This window comes from Phoenix dactylifera, chromosome 3, assembly GCF_051530095.1.
Source record: "Phoenix dactylifera cultivar Ajwa chromosome 3, Ajwa_hap1_PhDact_Kaust_v1.1, whole genome shotgun sequence".
NCBI classification, from domain to species: Eukaryota; Viridiplantae; Streptophyta; class Magnoliopsida; order Arecales; family Arecaceae; genus Phoenix; species Phoenix dactylifera.
In genome coordinates this window covers 35,421,749-35,443,858 of record NC_143192.1, presented here as the reverse complement: position 1 = coordinate 35,443,858, position 22,110 = coordinate 35,421,749, and the positions used below count along the sequence as shown (strand labels likewise).

At 38.3% G+C, this 22,110-nt stretch overlaps 1 protein-coding gene across 1 annotated transcript; it reads left to right on the top strand.

The window, feature by feature from the left end:
- The first annotated feature begins 274 nt into the window (after window positions 1-274).
- ELF6 (Zinc finger (C2H2 type) family protein / transcription factor jumonji (jmj) family protein) lies at window positions 275-20,978 on the top strand. Its single transcript, XM_008777126.6, has 7 exons — window positions 275-1,576; window positions 1,718-1,796; window positions 1,927-1,994; window positions 10,357-10,507; window positions 12,693-13,381; window positions 14,088-14,711; window positions 18,332-20,978. The coding sequence occupies exons 1-7, from the start codon at window positions 595-597 to the stop codon at window positions 20,608-20,610; spliced, it is 4,872 nt and encodes a 1,623-aa protein (XP_008775348.4). The 5' UTR covers window positions 275-594; the 3' UTR covers window positions 20,611-20,978.
- Window positions 20,979-22,110: the final 1,132 nt, after the last annotated feature.

The following is a 22,110-nucleotide window of genomic DNA, read 5'->3' as shown; positions in this document are numbered from 1 at the left end:
GATTTTTCATTACCCTATCCACACCGAGGCCAGCGAGACTTCATATTGGGCGAAACACCATGACGCTTCCCCCGTCATAATGGGCGCTAATCAGGCAGTCCGTGCATGAAATGCAGAGAAAAACAAAAAGACGAGGGGCTAAATCCAATATTCCAATCTTCCCCTCATCAACCATTGCCAACCATCAACCCATCTCACTACTTTCGGTTATCCCGCTAACCCAAACGGCCAGCTCACACTCTCTTATCCACCGCGCACAGCCGACAGACGAGTAGACGACCCCCCCTAGCCCGGCCAACTCATCTCTCCACGCAAACCCGCACTGTTCCATCTCCTTTCTTTCTTTCTTTCTTTCTTCCTTCCATTCCTTCTCGATCCCCCATCCCCCTTCCTCTCTCTCCACTCTTCCCTGCCGTCGTCTCATACCGCCATCATATTTTCTTCTCTCTCGCTTTCCCCTTCTAATTCCTTCCTTCTCCTTTTCCGAGTTAATGCGCCCCCAAGTCTCCCCTTTCCGAACCCCAATCTAGGGTTCCCAAAACCCCACCAAACCTCCCCAAGATTTATTCCCCTCCAGATCCGGCGCCGCCGGGAATGGCTGCCCCGGAGATCCCGGCCTGGCTTAAAGGTCTTCCCATGGCCCCCGAGTACCGGCCCACCGAGACAGAGTTTGCCGACCCCATCGCCTTCATCTCCCGCATCGAGGGCGAGGCCGCAGCCTTCGGCATCTGCAAGGTTATCCCCCCGCTGCCCAAGCCCTCCAAGAAGTTCGTCCTCGCCAACCTCAACCGCTCCCTCTCCACCTCCCCCGACCCCGTCCCCGGCTCCCGCCCCGCCGCCCCTAGCGACGGAGCCGTCTTCACCACCCGCCACCAGGAGATCGGCTCCCGCCGCACCCGCGCGCCGGTCCACAAGCAGGTCTGGCAGAGCGGGGAGGTCTACACGCTGGAGCAGTTCGAGGCCAGGTCGAAGGCTTTCGCCCGATCGCAGCTCGGCGGGTTCAAGGAAGTCAGCCCATTGCTGGTGGAGACCCTCTTCTGGAACGCGACGTTGGAGAAGCCCATCTATGTGGAGTACGCCAATGACGTTCCCGGGTCTGGATTCGCTGTGCCGGAGGAGCCCTTCCGGTACCACTCCCACCGGAGGCGGCGGCAGAAGAGAGGGTTTGGCAGGGGAAGGGTTCAAGAACCGAAATGCCCGTGCCTGGCAGCTTCCAGTGAGGCGGTGCGGCAGAATGTTTCGGTTGCTGAGAGCAGCGAGAGGGAGGGCACCGGCACTGGCACCGCGGGATGGAAGCTTTCGAACAGCCCTTGGAACCTTCAGGTGATTGCTCGCGCACCTGGTTCGCTCACCCGGTTCATGCCCGATGAAGTGCCGGGTGTTACCTCCCCGATGGTTTATATCGGGATGCTGTTCAGTTGGTTCGCTTGGCATGTTGAGGATCATGAGCTGCACAGCTTGAATTTCCTCCACATGGGCTCTCCCAAGACTTGGTATGCTGTGCCTGGGGAATATGCGGCCACTCTTGAGGAGATTGTTCGGGTGCAAGGTTATGGAGGAAATGTTGACCGGCTGAGTAATTTCTTAGTCCCTGATTTCTTTGAAGAAGAGTGATTTAGTATATTCATGAATTTCTAGATGCATTTTTTTATTCTTGTGATTATAGAGCTTTGTTTTTTTTGTTACAATTACTTTGCTCCTATTTGCTTTTGTTCAGCTGCTTTTACTATGTTGGGGGAGAAGACAACTTTGTTATCTCCTGAAGTTCTGGTGTCATCAGGGGTGCCTTGTTGCAGGTAGATTCTGCATGTCAGTTTTGGTTCAAAATTGTCTAGAAGTTTGATGAAAAACATTTTCAAAGTTTCTAATTGCAACTCTTTTGAGTTGTAGCATTGGAGACATAATTTTCTCTGGTTTCTTCTTCAGATTAGTCCAGCATCCTGGCGAGTTTGTTGTCACGTTTCCAAGGGCTTATCATGTAGGCTTCAGCCATGGTAATTCTTTCTTACAGATGTTTTATTCTCATTATTTGAACCAATAAACTTCAATTATTTCTTTATGAATCTAATTACATTGGATGCATTATACGTTTGTAAAACTTTTTAGAATCTTGTTACTTCCTCATATGTTGGACACAAGTTCCTTTAAGTTGTTGGCACACATGTTTAATTGAATTTTCATGGTGATTTTATTTGCTGGACAATGCTTTTATATCAGTTTGACTATTCACTCCCTTCCTATATCTGAACTACAATAATATTATGTAGCCAAATGAACTAATGAAATCCTTAACATCTTCCAATCTTTCCCTTGTCAGTTACAAGGTGCAGCTTATATTATTTCCACCAATATAAATTGATATAACCGAATATGTTGGCCAACAAGACATCAACATATTGTCCAAGATTTTCCAACCATTTTTTTCTACCTTGAATGAGTTTTTTAAGTAATAAAAGTCACCTTAAAAAATGGTTGTCAATCTTAGTTTTTTACCATATTGGCTGAGATTTCAATGTCTTGGTGCCTATATATCAACCTCAAACTTCGTAATGTTGATTCTTTCTAAAATTTCTACACCTTCTATCTTGGCTGAGGTAAATTGGGATCTAGAGACCAACCATGCACAAAGATATCTGATATTACCTTGATGTTCCCATGACCTTAAATCCCATTTAAAAATACATCCTTGAACTTCAAGTCATTCTATAGGAAAGAGTTTTAAAAGAAACACGTATTGAAAGCTATCAAACCTTTGAATAATTTGAATAAATAGTAGTTTACTCCTAATGTTAGGCATATGAAAGCAGAAATTAGAAACTTGCTTTTCCTTTTGGTCTAGAGCAAGTTGGCCAATGAGTGCTGGTTCCTGTAGTTTCTTTATTTCAGCGTTAATTTTATTAGTTTCAATGAAAAAACCATTATAAACTAAAAAAAATCAAAAGGAGGAAAATGAAATGAATAGGGGAAAACATGTTAATTTAACATATCAAACATCAATTGGGGCCTTTGGGTGTATATATTAGATCTAACAATATCAAAATTGTGATTCTTTTTTCCTCAAAATAAAAATGAAGATCATTTTTCAGATTATTTTAAAGCGGCCTGTGATTTTATTGTTTGATGAAAATTTAATATATGCCCAGGATTTTGAGCTTGAATCTTGAAAATTCGAGCTCAAATATTTTCTCTAGGAAATTCAACTTAATTATAAACTCCCCTCTTCACAGTTCTCCTCTTTATAGATACCAAAAAAATTTCAACCTTTAAAGGTTTACTGCTTCTGTAGATGACTATTTAAGGCATGTTTCTTGTATGCTAGATTTTTTCACTCTTCTTCATCCTGTCGTTTAGGGTTATATTTCAATGACTTTTCTTAGAACCAAAAACTTTAACGCATAAGTTTGAAGTGTTCGGTTAGTTTTAAACTATAAATCCTTGGAATTTTCATCTATCATTTAGTTTTTTAATAGTGTTTGTAATTTTTCTTATGTCCTTGAAACCTTTAAACATTGTAGGTTTTAGTTAATAGATTTTGTGTCATAGTGTTGGTAATGTTCCCTTTTGGATAGATCAGGATTGTTCTTTGCTCTTGAGCTTTCCCCCTTCCTTTGAACATCTTAATTCAAATTGGGTGGGAAGTTCCACTATTTAGCTCCAAAACAAAGTCGTTAACGTTGAAAGTAAAATCGAAAAAATTAAACAAATTCCCTTCCTAGCCTCCTTCAATCTTCATTATGTTTTCGTCATTTATCCTTAATTAATGAAGCGTGGTAGAGTCCATCAACTCCTTTCTCTCTAATAAAAAAGAAAAATAGGGCTAAGTTAAACAAATTGTGACTTGTGACATGATTGATAACTATAGCTTCAAAATGTCAAGCACAACTTCCATATACTTATTCTTTTATTAGTGAACCTTGATAATTTCTATCCTGCTCCCATCTCCACTCAAAGAAAGGGAAAATCTTGGCTCTACTTGTACCAAACAGGATAGGACTATTGGAACATTGGTAGTTTAGACTAAGGTTAAAGAAATTGCTCTGCATGATTTATACCAAACAGAGTCCCTCTCATTAAGGGGTGGGGGGGGGGGGGGGGTACATCGATCGTAAAAACATTGAGATGAGCCGAAATCCATTGAAATGCTTAATTGGTTACACACATTCGAAAAATCAATAATTAATTGAAAGACTTCACCTCTGTTATTGAATGATATACTAGTAACATATACAGGCTAAAAGAAGGAGAAAAAGAAAACAAATCTAGAAACACCATACCCAAAAAAATCTAGAAACTTAATAAATCACAAGTAGCTATTATTATAAAATCTTGAAATTAATTCAAGTCTCCAAGAGTAGGGCTGTGGAGATGGGCCTAAGCCGGTCAGGCTTTTAATAGGGTTTTATGCAAGCCTAAGGAGGTTTAGGTTGGGCTTGAGTTTACAATCCCCAACCCAAAGGAACTTCCAGCCAAGTCTAGGCAAGCCTTTGCCCTAGGCTAGAGCCCAAGCACGAAGCCCGAAGCTCGACCTGAAGTCGACCCAGACTAATTTATGTTAATTTGTATATGTTCATTAATTTTTAATTGATCTCATCCTAATCGTCCATCACTTTTGATGGATGGATTACTTCTATATAAAAAAAATATTAACCTAACTCATCTTTCATGCCCTCTCAAACTCATGCTACCATCCTTACCTATGCTATCTTCTAGCACTTCATCCAATATCGTTGCCTACCTCTGCAGCGTTTGCACCTCCTAGTGCTTTGCCAAGCATAGACAGCCTCTGATGTAGCCACCATTCTCCTTTCACCACCCCATGACCAATGTTTGCCCCTTTCCTAACCCCTCCAATTGCTGCATCATCACCTTCAACCTCCTAATTCTACCCAAAGTGGTTTTTTTGGCTCCACCCACAGCTAGCTGGTGATGCTTAGGCTTTGATTGAATGGTGACATCACCTTTGCTGTCTGCGTCCTCAATCCCTTCACCCAAACTCAGATCCACCGCCCCCTTAAGTTGGTTCTTATTCCTTGAATTTCCAAGGCTATCCTGAGCTCCAATCTAGCTTTAATTCCAATGTTCTCTTCAGCATGCTAGCAATCTTGAAGCATAGCAGATGCTATGGAAAATGAAGGAGGTGATCTTCCACTCTTAGGTTGAATTTCAGGCCAAGTTAGGCTTGGTTTGGGTTTAGGTGGGTTTGGGCTTGGTTTGGATTCAGGGCCATTTGGGCTTCAACTTGAACTTGGATTGCTGATGCTGAATTGCATGTAGATTTTCAGTCTTAGGCTTGGGTTAGAGCCCGGAAAGAAAGGTTGGACATGTGAAAGGGAAAGGGGCCACAATGTTAGTTAAGAAAGGTTGGACACGGAAAAGGGAAAGGGGTCTTAGGCTTGGCTCAGAGCCCAGAAAGGAAGGTTGGCTCATGAGGTGAGATGTTGATAGTTATATCAGTTAAGAGAGGGCCAAGGAGTAGAACTCAAAACAACTTGATTTATTATTCATAACTATTGGACATGCTACCATGGATGTAACACTCAATGAAAAACTAAGTATCGGTGAAAGCACCATGCTGATTTCCATTAATTGCAAGGAACCATGATGAATCCATTTCTAAATTGTTCACCCCACTTTAATGATAATTTTTTGTAAGATGCATTTCTAGATGACCAGCATATAGATTTATGAGTTAGTGCACTTTGAATTATTCATGCTTTGGATTGGAAATATGACATAAAGCCAATTTTGTATTAGAAGTGGACCCCACCCCATTTTTAAGGTTTCTCCAAATGGGTAGAGCATCTTCTCCAAGGTACTGACAGTCGACAATGTTCTCCTAGTTCCTTACTAGTCAATCTTTGACTCTACTCCAACCCTAGCCATTTGAAGCTCCTAAAGAAGGGTCTTTCAAGTGAGTATCAAATCACATTTGGCTTTCAAATGATGAAACAACTGATCCTTTTCATTAGTAAATATAAGCATATCAAACATGGTATAAGACCAATATTTTGAAACCTGTTTGACGTACCTGGGTCAACCTATCCAACTTGTCACCCGCTAGTGTTTATTGATCGAGTCGGGCCAAAACCTAGAAATTGCTTAAACTCATCCGACCTAATGATTCAGATGATTTTACCATGCAACTTGTGTGGTTGAACCAAGGTTTGACATGTCCAAGTCAACAGTAGAAAGAAAGATAAATAGGGGAATGGAGGTTACTGATGGAATGGAGGGTCATAAAACTAGCTCGGTCAGGGTTGAAGGCGACAAGGTTGGATCAAGTGGGATCTGATGCAAGGCTGGAACGGGCAGTATTTGATATGGTGAGGCCAAATCTAGTTGGAGTCAATTCGATGTTTCCAAATCCGGTGGAAGTAGCCATCCAATGGCAAGATCTAGTGAAAAGAATGGTGGAATTTGATGGAAGTTGAGGGAGGTACAAGATCCAAGAAGAGATGAACTATGGCAAAAGATCTAGTGGGAGACAATTGAGGAGGCCATTTTTTGATGAGATCTAGTGGAGTGTAGTGTCGTCACAATAAAAGAGAGTCTTGGAGGATGATTGGTGCATGATTTGGGGAAGTGGAGCGGTTGTAGGACAATCAATGCATGATTTTGGGAAAGTGGAGAGTTTGTTCAGATATAAATAGAGGAGTTATAGATGATAAAAGAGTTGAAGAACGAGTGGGAGCCGGTCCACTTATAGGTGAGATACTAAAATTATAGGAATTTGAAAGTTAGCCTATTGAACCACAGGTGAACCATGTTCAAATTGGTGACACGTGACCTAGCCACCGCAGAACATTGTATAAAACTATGGATGGCAAATCAAGTACAGAACATTTTCATGAAAATTCAGTAGGCAGCCTCTACAAAACCATTTGAAAATTTAGTAGTAGTTTGTCTATACTCATGGTGGTTTCTTCTTAGGTTAGATATTATAAGCATCATTCAACTTGAGCAGTGTACATGAAAAACTTAAAACTTCCATTTAACTGAAAATAGCAAAGGCATTCCATGATTAATTATATTTATCTACCCTTTGGAGTTTAGAGAGTTCCCACTGAGAAGAAACTAATTTCCTCATACTTGTTGATTCTAAATGCACTCCTTACAAACTTACCTCCCCTATTACTAGTCACAAAGTCATAATATTGTTTTGCCTTTGTTGACTTCTTGGCCTAGAAGCAATCCTTAATGTGACGAAGGATCAAAACGTTGGTGTGTCATGTATGTGTTGGTCAGGGGCTGGCGCAGTATGTATTCTACTTAATCAGTTGACTTAACATTTACTAGCATAACATTTATGTGAGACTATGGGAGATTATTACATTAACACCATTAATTGCTTCCTGATGGAATAAATGTTTTGGAAGCTCCAACATAGATTTAAACATTTACGTAAGTATGGCAAAGTCCTCCATGCTAAAAGAATATATGTTCATTCCTGACAAGTGACAAATCCTTAGCATGTGCAATAGACTATTTAAAGAAATTTTTCACAACTTGACATACAATATCAATATATTAGCTGAACTAATAACAAAGTAGCTTCAAAAGCTATGAGAAACCATATACTACTTCATGAAACTATTTTATCATTTTGGTAATATTCTATGTGAATGTTTGAGATGTTCGAGGTTTTTGACTTCAATGTGCCCACACCATTTGAATGCTATCTATATCGATACTATGTGATAGAGGCAGATGCTATCAATCTGCAATGTGAACCCTTTTTATTGCATTGAATCAATTATTGGCATTAAGTTTTGGTGGAATATAAGCTATACTTCCATCCATAATTGTGTTGAAGGAGATGTTCTTTTCTATGGTTGCTGTTCATATTTTCTCTTTTATCAAACATTAGGGAAGGATGCACTATCCAGGAAATTGTCCTCGTAAGACTGCTATATTGAGATGACGATCATGTAATCATCTTATTGAATACTAAGGAAAATACAATAAGAAAAGCATACGCATACCAATATTTACAAAATTGCTGCAAAACCCTTTCCAGTCTCCTATGACCACTGAAGACTCATAAAATAGTAATCATAACCTACAAGTGATTGCTCAATTATACAAGGTTAGTTAATTCATCAAATGATAGTATGTTTAACATCTTTTTGTTAGTGGCTCTTAACCTGGCCTTGGTGATAAAATTCCTGTTGTCAAGGTCCACCCACCCCCTTATGCAAGGCAGTTCTTTGACCAAGTTTTTTTTCTTTTTTTCTTTTTCAATTAGCTTCTATTGGTTGTCCTGGTCATTTGTTATTTGTGAAGAACAATCTTTCAGGGAGACTGCTAAGTTGCTGTGGCCTTTTGATGGTGAAAAGACTAGTGCAGACTTGTCTGCTCATAGTTATAAGCAAATTAAACAAGTTATAGTAACACATATTTCTTAGTCATTTAAGTTGTTTTTTTGGTAATTTTTAAAAGGTTAGGAGCAAAATTATGGGATTCAATATTAACATCTAACTGACATTAGTAGAATTGGAGACAATGAGTAACGGGATGGAAGATGGTAATACAGGGGCTATTTTGCTGAAGATAGGTGCGAAAGGGGCAGGATGGAGATGGAGGACAGTTCATATCATTCATCATTGATTAGTTGGACTCCATCAGACTGAATGTTGTTGGATGCTTTTAGTGGAGGAGTGGATAAAAAGATAAATTGGCAAGGATTAGGTGTAATATGGGGGAGAGGAAGTGGAATATATGCTTTTAGTTTAGAGGGGAGGGTGTAACATGCATTAACTTGATTTCAGATCAATAAATCTAACGACTTCAAATATTTGCCTATAGATCATTTCGGAAGAAGCCCTGTTTTCTCAAGTCTCCTTTATATATGCATTTATAAAATGGACCCTCGTTTTGTTTGGCTCTTTGGCTCATGTGTACCTTTTCTATAAAAACTTCTCTCTATATTAAAGTTATCATCTTTCCTCGTTATCCAGTATTATTCAAACTCTAGGGAAGTTTTGTGAGTTGCTCTATGGTTGCATGTGTCTAAAACTATGACCAATAAAGTAGATGCTCTGCTTTAGGTCTACATATTGGATGGGCTTAAGATGAGGATGTTATCAAATAAGGTTAGCCCAACAGCCTGACCCAAACAAGATGAAATTTTTGGCTTGCAAGCTGTCCCATTTGCATCCTTGGACCAACTGGGCATATAGGTTTGGTGGCATGCCCCCTTTTTACCTAAAATTACTGCATCTAGGAATTGGATGCTGATTTCTAGGGAGTTGTTAGGTTGATAGCTGGTCATAAATTTCAATCCTTTCATCAAGCTTTCTTAACTTTCTTTTCTATAGCCATCCTCATTTCATGTGAAAAGGCTTATGATGATTTGTGAAATATGAGCATGCACATGCACATAAGCACGTGCGCGCGCACACACACACACAGAGAGAGAGAGAGAGAGCCCTTCCATTATGTTAGACACTGGGGGCAGTCAAATTGCATGATCAGCCTCTGAGTTCTGAAAGTATCTTTTTATTGTATTATGTTGTGTTCCATCTATTTATCAACTTACAGTTGCCTCTTCATGTAAATTGTTATATGACTAGCACAGGACAGCTTAAATAGGTGAGGATACTCCTGTACCATGGTTAAAATGACCACTTCTTAAATATTTCCAAATTACAAACCAAAGGAGCACTGTAAAGCTAAAACCTGTGTTAATCTAACAACTTGTTAGGTGCACTTGAGGAAGGTGGACCAGACTGCATCATGGTCATCTTCTTATATATAATGGTTTTGAAATTTTGTGAACAATTTGCTGCTCTTTAATTTAAAGAGCTTAGCTTTGTGTGTAACTTGGTCAGGGAGCAAACTTTCTTTAGGTGTCACCATTGTAACCATTGTGGAAAAAGGGTAAGATGTACCCAGAGCGTGGCTGCTGTAATTTGTTTTCAATTCCTGTGTGATCATGTTGCTTTACCAAGATTCCATCCAACTAACTGTTATTAGGAGTTTGACCAATTTATTGAGTAATTACATCAGGTTGAGGGCAGGTAATAAGAATCATATTCAAATTAATGAGATATGTACGGACTACCCAAGCAAAATAGATGGAGTAAAGCTTGTCACTTGTCAATTATGTTTATGACCAATTTCAGTTAGTTGCTTTTTATGTGCTTTTGCTTCTATGAATGTTTCTTGTAGTTTTGTATGCTATTATGTCTTATTCTTCTCGTCATTACTCACAAGAAGGTAAGGAAAAACCCTTATCCTTAGTTTTATTGCATCGACTTTCAATATTTTTAAGATGGAATAAGCTTTGTTGGTTAAGGGCTAAGTGTTCTATTAGATAATTTTATTCTTTATTTTATGTTTGCGCATGCAATATAGGATTTAATTGTGGAGAAGCTGCCAATTTTGCAACTCCGCAATGGCTAAAGGTAGCCAAAGAAGCTGCAGTACGAAGGGCAGCCATGAGTTATCTTCCCATGCTCTCCCATCAACAGCTGCTATACATGTTAACAGTGTCCTTTGTCTCTAGGTTAGTTTTCAGTCTTTTTAATTACACTGATGGCTGATAAGGTCAATTTACTTTTTTCTTTTCTAGTTGAATGCTGCTATTATTTGTTTTGTTACAGTAAAAATGTGAAATTGCTGACAAGGGCTACCTTATGCTGTCATTGCAAAATTACTGGATAACATCTTCTGCATACATGTTTTATTATAGTGGCATACTAAATTAAGCAATTCTGCCGCTCATGACAGTTTGTAAATGCCGTAAATATTCTTATAATTCTCATATGTATGGTCTTTTTGGAACTTGTGAAAAGACAATGATGTACAGGTATCTTTGGCACTAAAAATATGGTGCATATATTGGAAGTAATATTTATGAATCATGATTAGTGACCAGAAATTTCAAAATTTCACTCATGGAAGGCTATGTTTCAAGTAAGTTGGAAACTGGCCTTTTTCTCCTTTTTTGGAAAGGCAATTCAAATTTAGGACAACTGATCTACTAAGGTTCAATAAGTCCTGTATTAATAATTTCCTCTTTTTTATTTTGGATTTAAAACCATAGTCAAAGGTATTAAGTTGTTAGATTTTAAAATATGATTTATAGAATGATTTTTTTTCTTATGCTAATTTCTACCTTTATACTTTTCTTCTTGATTTTAGCCTTCTGATATAGAGAAATTTAGATGTAACTAAAAACTCAATAATATAATTAAATTGGTGCAACTCACTCCACTGCCAGGATAATTTATTCTAACAGGATAAATAAATAGATATAAGATTGTAGAAGGTTTCATTATAATGATTCTGTTAAAAGAACTTAATTTTAATTATACCATTGCTTTCATAAGTCAATAAAATTTAGTGCTAAAGTACAATGACAATTAATAGTGGAATATTGAAATGATAATTTGTCAAGTCTCTTTTCTATTCTATTATACATGAGATAGCTAATAGAAACAAAGTTGAAGTATTGTGTATTATGCCAGTACAGGCAATTGGAAGCAGTGTCATTTAAAACTGTACTATATTCTTGATGGGCTTAACAACTCGTTTTAAAGAAAGAATTTACCATATTCTGCTAATTACCATGCACTGATGCAAAAAGATACACAACCCAGTGAAAAAAGACTTAGAATACAGTGCTGAGCATCAAATCCTTAGTATTTTGAGTTATTTCATAAGTAACAAATAACATCAAAACCTCACATTTGACCAGTCCAGACAAGTCAGATGTGCATGCTGATGTTGGTAAGCAAAAACGAAAGTATGGAAAATGCCAAATGCAGAATTCGAATATAATACTGTTAAATGAACATAAAGTGTTAAGATAGTTAACCATGTCAACCATGATACACTCAGTGGAGAAGCATTGACTAAGATAACTGAAGTCCTATATTGACATTTATATTATTCATTAATGTTTTTTTGTTTGCTATAACTGAAAAATTCTCAAAATGACAAGTGAGATCATCTTCACATTTTGAATTTCCTTTGTCACTCATATTATTGAGTGGTTAAGCTAATCAAATCCAGATGTCATTATTTAGTAACATCTAGTGCCCCTCATCAAATTTTTGGATTTTGTTCTTGTATGTCTAAGATCAACAACTATTATTGTATATAATTTCATCAGTGATCTTGTACCCTTAAAGTTTCAAAATATTTCTTGGTTTCAACCCTGCGACATAGAAAGACTAGGAAAGGAACTTCTTGTGTCTCCCATAAGTAAGAGAGCCGGGCGATATGAGGGATTGACTTTCCTCAGAAAAAAGACCGGCGACTCTGTTCATAGTTTTGAGATTTTCTAATTGAAATTTCGCAAAAGCGGGGTGCGCCTGCTCTTTTTTTCCCCGTGGGATCAAATGGTAGATCGATCAGCCGATAAACCACGCGGTTCGATCTAATTGGATAGGTTAGAATAACTTCTGTGTTAATTTTTCCTCCAATACTGATATGTTATATTTTCCTTCATTGGCAGTTTGAAATGTTTATTATGATTCTCGATGATTTATTTTTTTTCATGTTTTCTGTATAAAATTTACCTAGTGGATGATTTTAGACATGTCAATTTCTTGTTGATGCCTGTCAATCCTTGTGCTTTTAAACAATTTTCTTTTCTTATTGTTGGTGTCCATACATTAATGGAGTGGGCACCTAATCATAATTTTTTCTCCAGTTTGAATCTGGTGGAATTATTTTAATGCCAGAGTTCCTAGAGAATTATTGCCAGGTGTACGAAGTTCACGCTTGAGAGACCGTAAGAAAGAGGATAGAGAAATTCTGGTCAAAAAAGCATTTCTGGATGACATGATGAATGAAAATCGTCTATTATGTGATCTTCTTGCAAAAATATCAACTCCTTATGTGGTGTTATGGGAACCTGAGCTGCTGCCTTTGCCATGTACTGGTCACCAGTCATATTCTTCTTCCATGTCTCGTCAAGCACATGGGTTGGTGGATGATGATGATTGTAGGAAAGCTCAGTCTCAACTCAAAGGAAAGAGTTCTTTTGACTGCAAAGAAGATGATCGTTGTGTTGTTGATGCAGATAGAGCAGAAGCAGATGTCAATAGCATATCATATCAAAACGTATCATGTGAGACACAGAAGAATACTTGCCATCCTGATTGCATGAGTTCTCGGGGGGGAGTGATGGACAGTACAGATGTTGATGAGGATGATTTACCATTTGGTTTGCATGTTGATTCAGGATCATTGGCATGTGTTGCTTGTGGAATCCTTGGCTATCCATTTATGGCTATCTTGCAACCTTCTGAAAAAGCATTAAAGGAGCTTTTCTCTTTAAATTGTGAAGAGTCTGACCTGAAGTTGGAAAAATCGGAGTCTTTGGGTCAACCACCACACCTACCAAGTACTATAAAGAATTTTTATTCAGGTAACTCTACCATCTGACATATATTTCCTATGGAATAGCTGTTGGAGTTCTATTGAAGTAGGCATTCAGAATAAAATGCAGGCATAAAATTTATACCATTTGCATATGCCTAGAAAGTTCCCAAGGATGGTTAAACTAAGGGTTTCCTTTTCAGTTCAGGAAATCTATGTTATGAAAAAGGAAAAAAACAGTTGTAAAGATTTGTACTTTTGGGTGTTAACAATAACAATTAGTCCTTGTATGCATCTTGAGAATGGATTCACCAGCACATCTTTTTTTCAGATATAATAGATAAGAAGTAGAATGCAATTATGATATATACAACCACGTCATTTCTCTTGTTTAATTTTTCTTCCCCTCTTTTTGTACATTAACCAACATTAAATGAGCCTATATTTCAAATCTTTTATCTGCAACCAAAAGTTGCTTATAGTCTCTCCAAGTTATTATTGGAGTGAGCCCTTTCTACAAATTAGCCTGAGAAGAAGATTGTGATCCATCATGGTAAGAAAATGCTTTTGATTTGCATGCTTAGAGTATAAGTTTACCACAACTTTAATGTTACAGTCAAGGTTACCTTTGATCAAGTAATTCAATTATTTATTACTTCGGACTTGTGATATTAATGTGTAATATATGTATAAATATGCTCACATGCATAAATATATAGTTTAGTAGCTTAAACTGTTTTGATTTTGCTTTGCAGATTTAGAAAAAAATGACATTAAACCTGAGGAACGGAGAAAGTCTGATTTAATATGCCACTTGTCTCCTGAAGAAAGTGGCCATGCAACTGATGCCCCAAGTGCTATCAAGGAACCTTCATCTTACCCTACCAAAGTGCCAGAGGTGACTTGCGAATCAATTGTTCAGCCTAGAGCTGACAACAGATCTGGTACCAGCATTTTGCCCAATAATTCTGCAAATGATATGGAATACCTACATATGTTTAGTTCAATGGAAGTAGGTGAACAGAACCCACAAAGCGAGAACACTGTATGTGCTCCTAGAAAAGACCCAGAATGTCAACATTCAAACAGGCTACGTTCTTTTGATGAGGAGAATGAATATGATGGGACTGTGCACACGACGGCTAATGCAATATTTCAAAATGATTTATGTAGCTCTAAATTTTCTAGTGCAAAGCCTTTAAATAAAACAGACAGGCTACTTGGCACGACAGTGGCAAGGTGTTGTCATGAGAACACAAAGTGGAATACATCTAGTGAATTTCTAAGATCGCGAATCTTCTGCTTGCAACATGCTCTTGAGATTGAGGAGTTGTTGCGGTGCAAAGGTGGTGCTCATGTGCTCATTATTTGCCATTCAGGTATGAAATCATATAATTGATACCATTTACATTATTCCCCATTATTGTCTAAATTTTATTTTATTTAACTTGTTGTATAACCATTACTACATGATTCTGTTTCTTCCTAGTTTAAATATTATAATTATGTTTTGCTGCATTACAAGCTATTCGTTCTGATTTCCCTACACAATTGGAGGTGTAAATGGTCCTGCATAGTTGGATGTATAATCAAATTTGCATTCTTGTCTACCTTTTCACATGAAAATGTAATTACTCTTCTAAAATGTCTTCCAGTTGGCCAGGTTTCATTAATCGTCTTATTCATTTGCAGAAATGAGGTTGCCTGTTACTCTAGATTCAGCTTTATCTCCTTTGCATATGAATCTGAAGCCAGGCTGACAAACTGCCTCCCTTGAACCTCAAGATAGCTTTCCAAATTCATGAAGGCTGAAATTTAATAGTTTCTTATGTTAATCTGGGCTAAATTACTTCTCATCAAAATACCTATTCTGCATTTTGTAAGAACCAATAACATTGCAATTAAACCATAACTATAACCGTCCAACCTTTTCCCAACTATTTGGAATATGCAATTGATTAATATCTATTAAGCAAGATCATATGTTTTAAAAAATTGAAGAACTATTCAGAGATGGAAACAAATGCCTACTTCGTGTCTTCCACTGCTTTTATAACCATATGTTCTTCAAAGAACATCAATTGAACTTGTTTGATAATTATGTTTTAAATCTTAAGGAAATGACTGTGCATCAGTTGGTTAGAGCATTTAGTGGGTGTTTTGAAGGTGGAGCAGGTTATCCAGCGATATGATATGCTTAAAGAACGAAGTTTAAGATTTGAAGCAATGTCTTAGCAATCTAAGTGGCTGCTGGGCTTCATTATCTCTAAATTTCAGCAAAAAAATGAATCACCATTTCTACTGAATGGGTAATCTGAGAACAGTGGGATTGATGGCATTGTCAGCATCAGGGATCTGTTGAGCTCCTCTCTCCCAATAGTGTTTCACTCAAAAGTCAACTTTCAAGCAGCTAGAAAAGCTGTCATCGGATAACCTGCTCCATCATCCAAACACCCTCTTAACAAATTGCTTATACCGAATATGGCAGTTGTATCTTTCTTTTTATCCAAACTCCCCTTTCTGCATCACTAGTCCAGTCCTATCTAGATGTAGATCCAATACAAGTAACATATTCAGTTCTTTTCTCAATTGGATACTGATACATGGGCTATTGTGCAACGTATTAGATTCTCTCAACTCCAAAAAATAAGATGCAAGGACAATACTATATATAATATTATATCTCATATGCATGTATATCATAACTTAAATTTATTAATCATCAGCATTGAAAATGATAATAATTAGAGCCACAAGTCGCATATGCACCTAAAGAACTTCTATCACTGTTTATGCTAATGCCAAACAATTGAATAGTTAACATGGTCGGCGGAACCTTTCCGAACCGGGCGGTTCCGCCCATTTTGAGCCGTACTGGTGGAGCCACCGGTACAATTCGAACTATAAAAATGGCTCGCTGCTGGAACCGGAGAAGGAGAAGAGAAAGAGAGAGCGAGTAGGCGAGGGAAGAACTAGAGGTGGTGGCCGCGGCAACTAAGGTTGTGGCTGGTTCTCCTGTTTCGAACGAAACAGGGGTCCAGCAACGGCTAAAAAATTTAAGTCCCGAAATTTTTTAGCTGCAGCCGGACCCTTGCTTTGTTCACAATAGAACCGGCCGCGGCCTCAGCTGTCGTGGCCTCCATTGGCCCCTGCAGCCCTTTGCCGGCGTCCGCTGCCTCTCCTTCTTCCTCCCTCCCCTGCTCGCTCTCTCTTTCTCTTCTCTTTCTCTGGCTCTGGCAGCGTGCTCTCTCTCGATACGGGCCCAGCACAGCCCGTATCGAGTTGTCCTGCTGGAGAACTGGTACGGTGCCTGATACCGGTTCTTGCGACCTTGATAGTTAACCCAAGTGTATGTCTTGATGATGCAAATGATCCGTCATAACAAAAATCGAAATAAATTTTAAAACAACAAAATCGAAATAAATTTTAAAACAAGATTTTTGTCCTATAGTTACATACATAACATATGATGCTTTTTAATTATATTTTTTGTTTTTGCAATGAAGTGGATCAGCAGCATCTAAAGCATAAAAAAGATATTAGATTCAGTGATGTTTTAGCTTTGAGCAATTGATGTGTCCTATTGAGTCAGTTCATTTGAGTTGCCATTAATTCGCATCCTTGAATCAAGTTTGATAGACCATATGGTAACTAAGATAAGTTCGTTAAGCAAGCTAATCACCTAAATAATAGGCTATGTTCCACTAAACTAAAGGTCCATTCACTAAATCTTGATAACTGTGCATAGTTCATGATAGCATAATCTTAGAGTCAGTCTGATATTGATGAGTTGGTTTATTTACGAAAGTCTAACTGAGCATCGCTGATGTCATGCAATAGGAACTTTTTGATACATGCTTATCTGTGATTAATAGTTCTATTTTATTAACCAAGCCCATCTAGAGTTCTGTGTCTCTTTATTTATATCCCTCGACTCTTGCACATCAATGCATTAAATTAGCCCATTCTATATTATAGTCAATGCCTATGTTGCTCAGATGCTTGTACAGATGTCTACTTTAGGCACTGCTACATGGTGTCAGTTTTTCAGGCTCAAAATGATAGGATTTGATTACATGACTATAGTTCTGCTGATAGGCACATATTGTTTAGTTTAAGTGTTTGGTATGCATATTATAGAACAGAACAACAATATCTGAAAAACAGAATCTCATATGTATCTGTGAAAGAACTCTTTTAAGTATGCTGATATTTTGAATTCGGATACTATTATACTAATTTTAGTGACTCAGCACGACCCTTTGTCTCTTTCAAATTCATACAACTCGATAGGGTCAGGTTGCACAAGCTAACTCATTACTTTAATTCCTAAATTAGATCTGATTAGCTGACTAGATGTCTGTGATATTTTCTGCTTTAAGCTTTCATTTGTTGAGTTTAATCACCTAGCAGACACATTTGAAAAAACAGGAAGGTGCATTAGATTGGATTTTGAATATAATCTCATGTCTAGTCTTCATATATTTCAACAATATCTTGGTAAGTGTCATCTAAAACCCTAGGGTTCTGAGTTACTAGGATCTTTTTAGAAAAAGAGAGCATTACTACTGGTGTATCAAATGCCTTTTCTTTGTTTAGATCCTAAGTCAATTCAAGATATACCCCACGAATGTTTTAGTTGCACTTGTAATATATTACCTTAAACATGCTGGTTGATGGTGCACTGCAGTCGATATTCAGTTTAGTTATTTTGATTTTTGAGTTTTGTGTCCAACAAACAGCATGAGCATGCAAACGTCTATGATGATCTTGCTTTAGATTATAAGTTTCTCCCTGTAAATTATGAACATTTGTGTGGCTGACCTAACTGCATGGTGAAGCAGTGATAAGCTGTTCCTGGTTTGAGTTTTACATGAGTTGAAATCTGTCTGCATTGTGAATACAGATTTCTTTTTCAAAAGAAGTTTTCTTTGCTTCTTACTTTATGAGATTTTGTGGACATGATTTCATATAATATTTAATGATTTTATCATTGTAGACTATCTCAAAGTAAAGGCACTTGCAATATCAATTGCTGAAGAAATTGGTATTCAGTTCAATTGTAAAGATGTTCCACTGGAGAATGCTTCTCCACCAGATCTGGATTTAATTAACACCTCGATAGATGATGAAGAACATGAAGAAGATGGCAAAGATTGGACCTCAAAATTGGGAGTGAATCTAAAATACTGCATCAAGCTAAGAAAGCAGCAACCAACAAATCAAGAACAGCTTGCAAATCAAGAGCGGCTTGCATTATCTTTGGGTGGAATTTTTTCCAATCCTTCTCCTGTTTCCCCTATTTCAAATCTCAAGTGGCTTTGCCGGAAATCTCGCACCCAGTATAAGGTAATTGGTACCTTCCAGTCAAAATCACACACTGATGCAAATACTGAGGAGAGCAAACCTGTAACTGAAAGTCCAAATGTCAATCCTGCCAATGAAATTCAAGTTTATAAGAGCCGTAAAAATGGGAGAAATGACATGGCTAGTAAGCATCGTGCTTGTTCTAGGAAAGGTGCACCAAAAGAATTGGATGCTTACGATGATGTTGCAATGGTTAATAGGGATGATCATAGAAACACATCTGGCCATACCCATCAGACTGGAAGAATGGTAGATGACAGTACTGATAATTTGCTTACTGTCCCTATTCTTATTGCTGAATATCCTCGAATGCATCGAGATGGTTGGGCAACAAAGAAAATTAGCGCAGAACATATTATTTTTGCCTCTACAAAATCTCGTAATTTGTCTATACCGGTTGATTCACCTGTTGTGTCTTGTGAAAGTCGACCAAAGATCCATTGCAGCAAGCTAAGCAATAAAATGATTATTTCTGAACCTGAAAAGCTGGAAACTTCTCATCCATATTTTAATGTGCCAATGCTAGAGTGTTCAGAATTGGAACAAGATGGTGTAGAGGGATCTATGTCAAGATGTAAGGTTGGTGGTTTGGAGAAGTCCAGGTTTGAAGTGAATATTGTGATGTTGGAAGGTGAATGTTCTGAAGTTCAAAAAGAAGAAAGAGCGGTGGATGGAACTCACTCAGAGCATGAAATACATGGAACTGTAAAACCTGTCTGCGAACCAACTTTAAGAACTGTTGATAGGTCTGAAGATCTGCCAGAGGTAATGGCAAATCTATCTAATTCAGAGGGCAGTCTTGGAATGTTTTCATTGTCAGAAGAGCAGTTAACTGTTCCATTGTTATCATCCAATAGTTCTGAAATGCATCTTAATATTCCAGCCTTGAACAAATCTGAGCTAAAGAACGTGGGCGCTAATTCAGCAGAAGGTAATATTGAAATGCAGGAAGAACTTCCAGCTGCCAGGGAAGGTATTCTGCAGGGTGTTGTGGTTGGTGGGAATGAAAACCAGTTTACAGCTGACAACACAGCAGTTAAAAGTTCTCAAATTCAGCAGGCAGCCCACTTGGCAAATGATACAAAAGCAAATTGTGATGTTATTGATTATTTAAAATCAGAATATCATTCTGTTAATACAAAACCTGTAATCGATGATTCAAAGACTTCGGCGAATACTGGTTCTGTTTCCGTGGCCGATGGCTTAGGAATGCAGGAAGTCATTGAAGACACCAGAGACATGAGTCTTAATGCGGGTAGTGATAACTCCCCTCAGAATGTAGAAAGACATAATAAGACTCCAACCAGAGTAGTTCTCATACAGTATGTGAGACGCAGAAATAAGAGAAAGCGAGAAGCAGAGCAGATAGCAGAAAGTCACAATAGCTGTATAAGCTTTGTGCGTGGCCCCTGTGAGGGCTTGAGGCCAAGAACTGGGCGACCTGCAGCTTTGATGTCTGACACTAGTATCATGGAGAAGAAGGTTACTCCGATGAAAGCAAACAAGAGGCCAGAGAAATCAGTTGTTCAGAAGGGCAAAGATAAGGGCAAGGAGGCCTTCAAGTGTGATGTTGAAGGGTGTCAAATGAGTTTTAGGACACGGGGAGAGCTCTCACTCCACAAGCGCAACTGCTGCACATACGAGGGATGCGGGAAGCGATTCCATTCTCACAAGTATGCGATGCGGCACCAGTGTGTCCATGATGATGAAAGGCCCCTCAAGTGTCCTTGGAAGGGTTGTAACATGTCCTTCAAGTGGGCATGGGCCAGGACAGAGCATATCCGGGTTCACACAGGAGAGCGCCCCTACAAATGCAAGGTCTCCGGGTGCGGACAGACATTCAGGTTTGTGTCTGATTTCAGTCGCCACAGAAGAAAAACTGGGCATTATGTGAATTCTTCTGCCAGATGATTACTCTTCTTTTTAGGATTGAGGGATTGGTTCTGGCTGCTAAGGGTTTCTTTCAGGCATGGAAGGATAAGTCCTTCCTAACTTTTGGGTAGTTCTAACGTTCCTTTTTCTTTGAAGATCAGCAAAAGACAATCCAATTAGCATTCAGATTCACTGATTGGGTGTAGATTTGTACAGACTGATCCCCTGAAAGTCTGCAGTCCTCTGCTGTCACTGTTAATTGAATGTTGAATCAAGCTTGTCAATTCGTTACGTTCTAATATTTAGTATTGGTTTCTGTTATATCTGTAACTGCCTTTTGCTAATTTGACATGTTATTGCTGGTGAAGTCACTGAAGTCAATAAGCATAAATAATTGCGGCTTTTAATGGGGCCACGGTCTGTTTCTATCCCAGCTTCTTTTTCTCGTACTAAGAGCGGTGCATTGTCTTGTCAGTAGTTAGGCAGGAGAGGGGAGATGACTTGATTACGTTCTTAACTTTGACTTTCTTCTGCATGGTTAGGAGTCGGGAAAATTGGAATGGTCCTGATCCTTATGGACCTTTATTTGGTGCCATACGTGGCCTCTCTGCAGCAACTTTTGAAATGGGTCATGTTTGTCTAAATGGTTGGATTATGTTTCTTTTAAATATATCGTGGCAGATTAGATAGCTTATCAGATGGGTTTTGCTTGATCACCGTATATCACTTTTTCTTTCTCAGCTGAATTATGATATGGGATACATGAATTAATTCAGGATATGTTGACATATTTAGCAAAAGCATGAGAATGTTTTTATTAGGTATGGTGTATTTGAGTGCACTAAATTCTGAGAAAAGCACCTCTGTAAATACATGTAGACATGCGATGTCTCTGATTTTCATGTGTTTAATTTATGTGCGCGCACATGTAACATAAGCTTGTGTAACCGTATGTATTCATGCACTCGTGCATGCACATGTATGGTTGTAAAATGTATATAAGCATGTAAACGGGCGGATGCATTATTCACAAATACTTACTGCATCAAACTACATTGTAAAAGGAAAATTGAAAGCAATTATTTGCTTCTTCTTCTTCTTCTTCAACCAAAATTGGATGTGTTTTATTGTCTGTCAGTAGACTAGGAGGGTTCTGCTTATCATCATCCATTCGGCTTCTCATATGCATCCCAAGCTCAATGCTAGCGTGCGCATGTGTATTGATATGCATGCATACTTTGGGATAAAAGCCTAACATGATGTCTTTGTCAAAATCCTGAGTGAACAACTTCAGAGATTTATTTCTGAAAAACTGCTGTAATTAGGCAATCATGTATATAATAGTAAGTGTATATTCAAGCGTGTTATCTAGTGCACTCCATAAGCTCATTGGATGTTAGTACCAACGATCTAGGTACAAGTGCCACTCTCGCCAGCCGGCTTAACCTTATGCAAGCTATGTCAACAACACATAATTGTTCAACCCAGAAGAAAAACACAATCAGTATAAATTCGCTATTTCAATAACACTTGATCAAC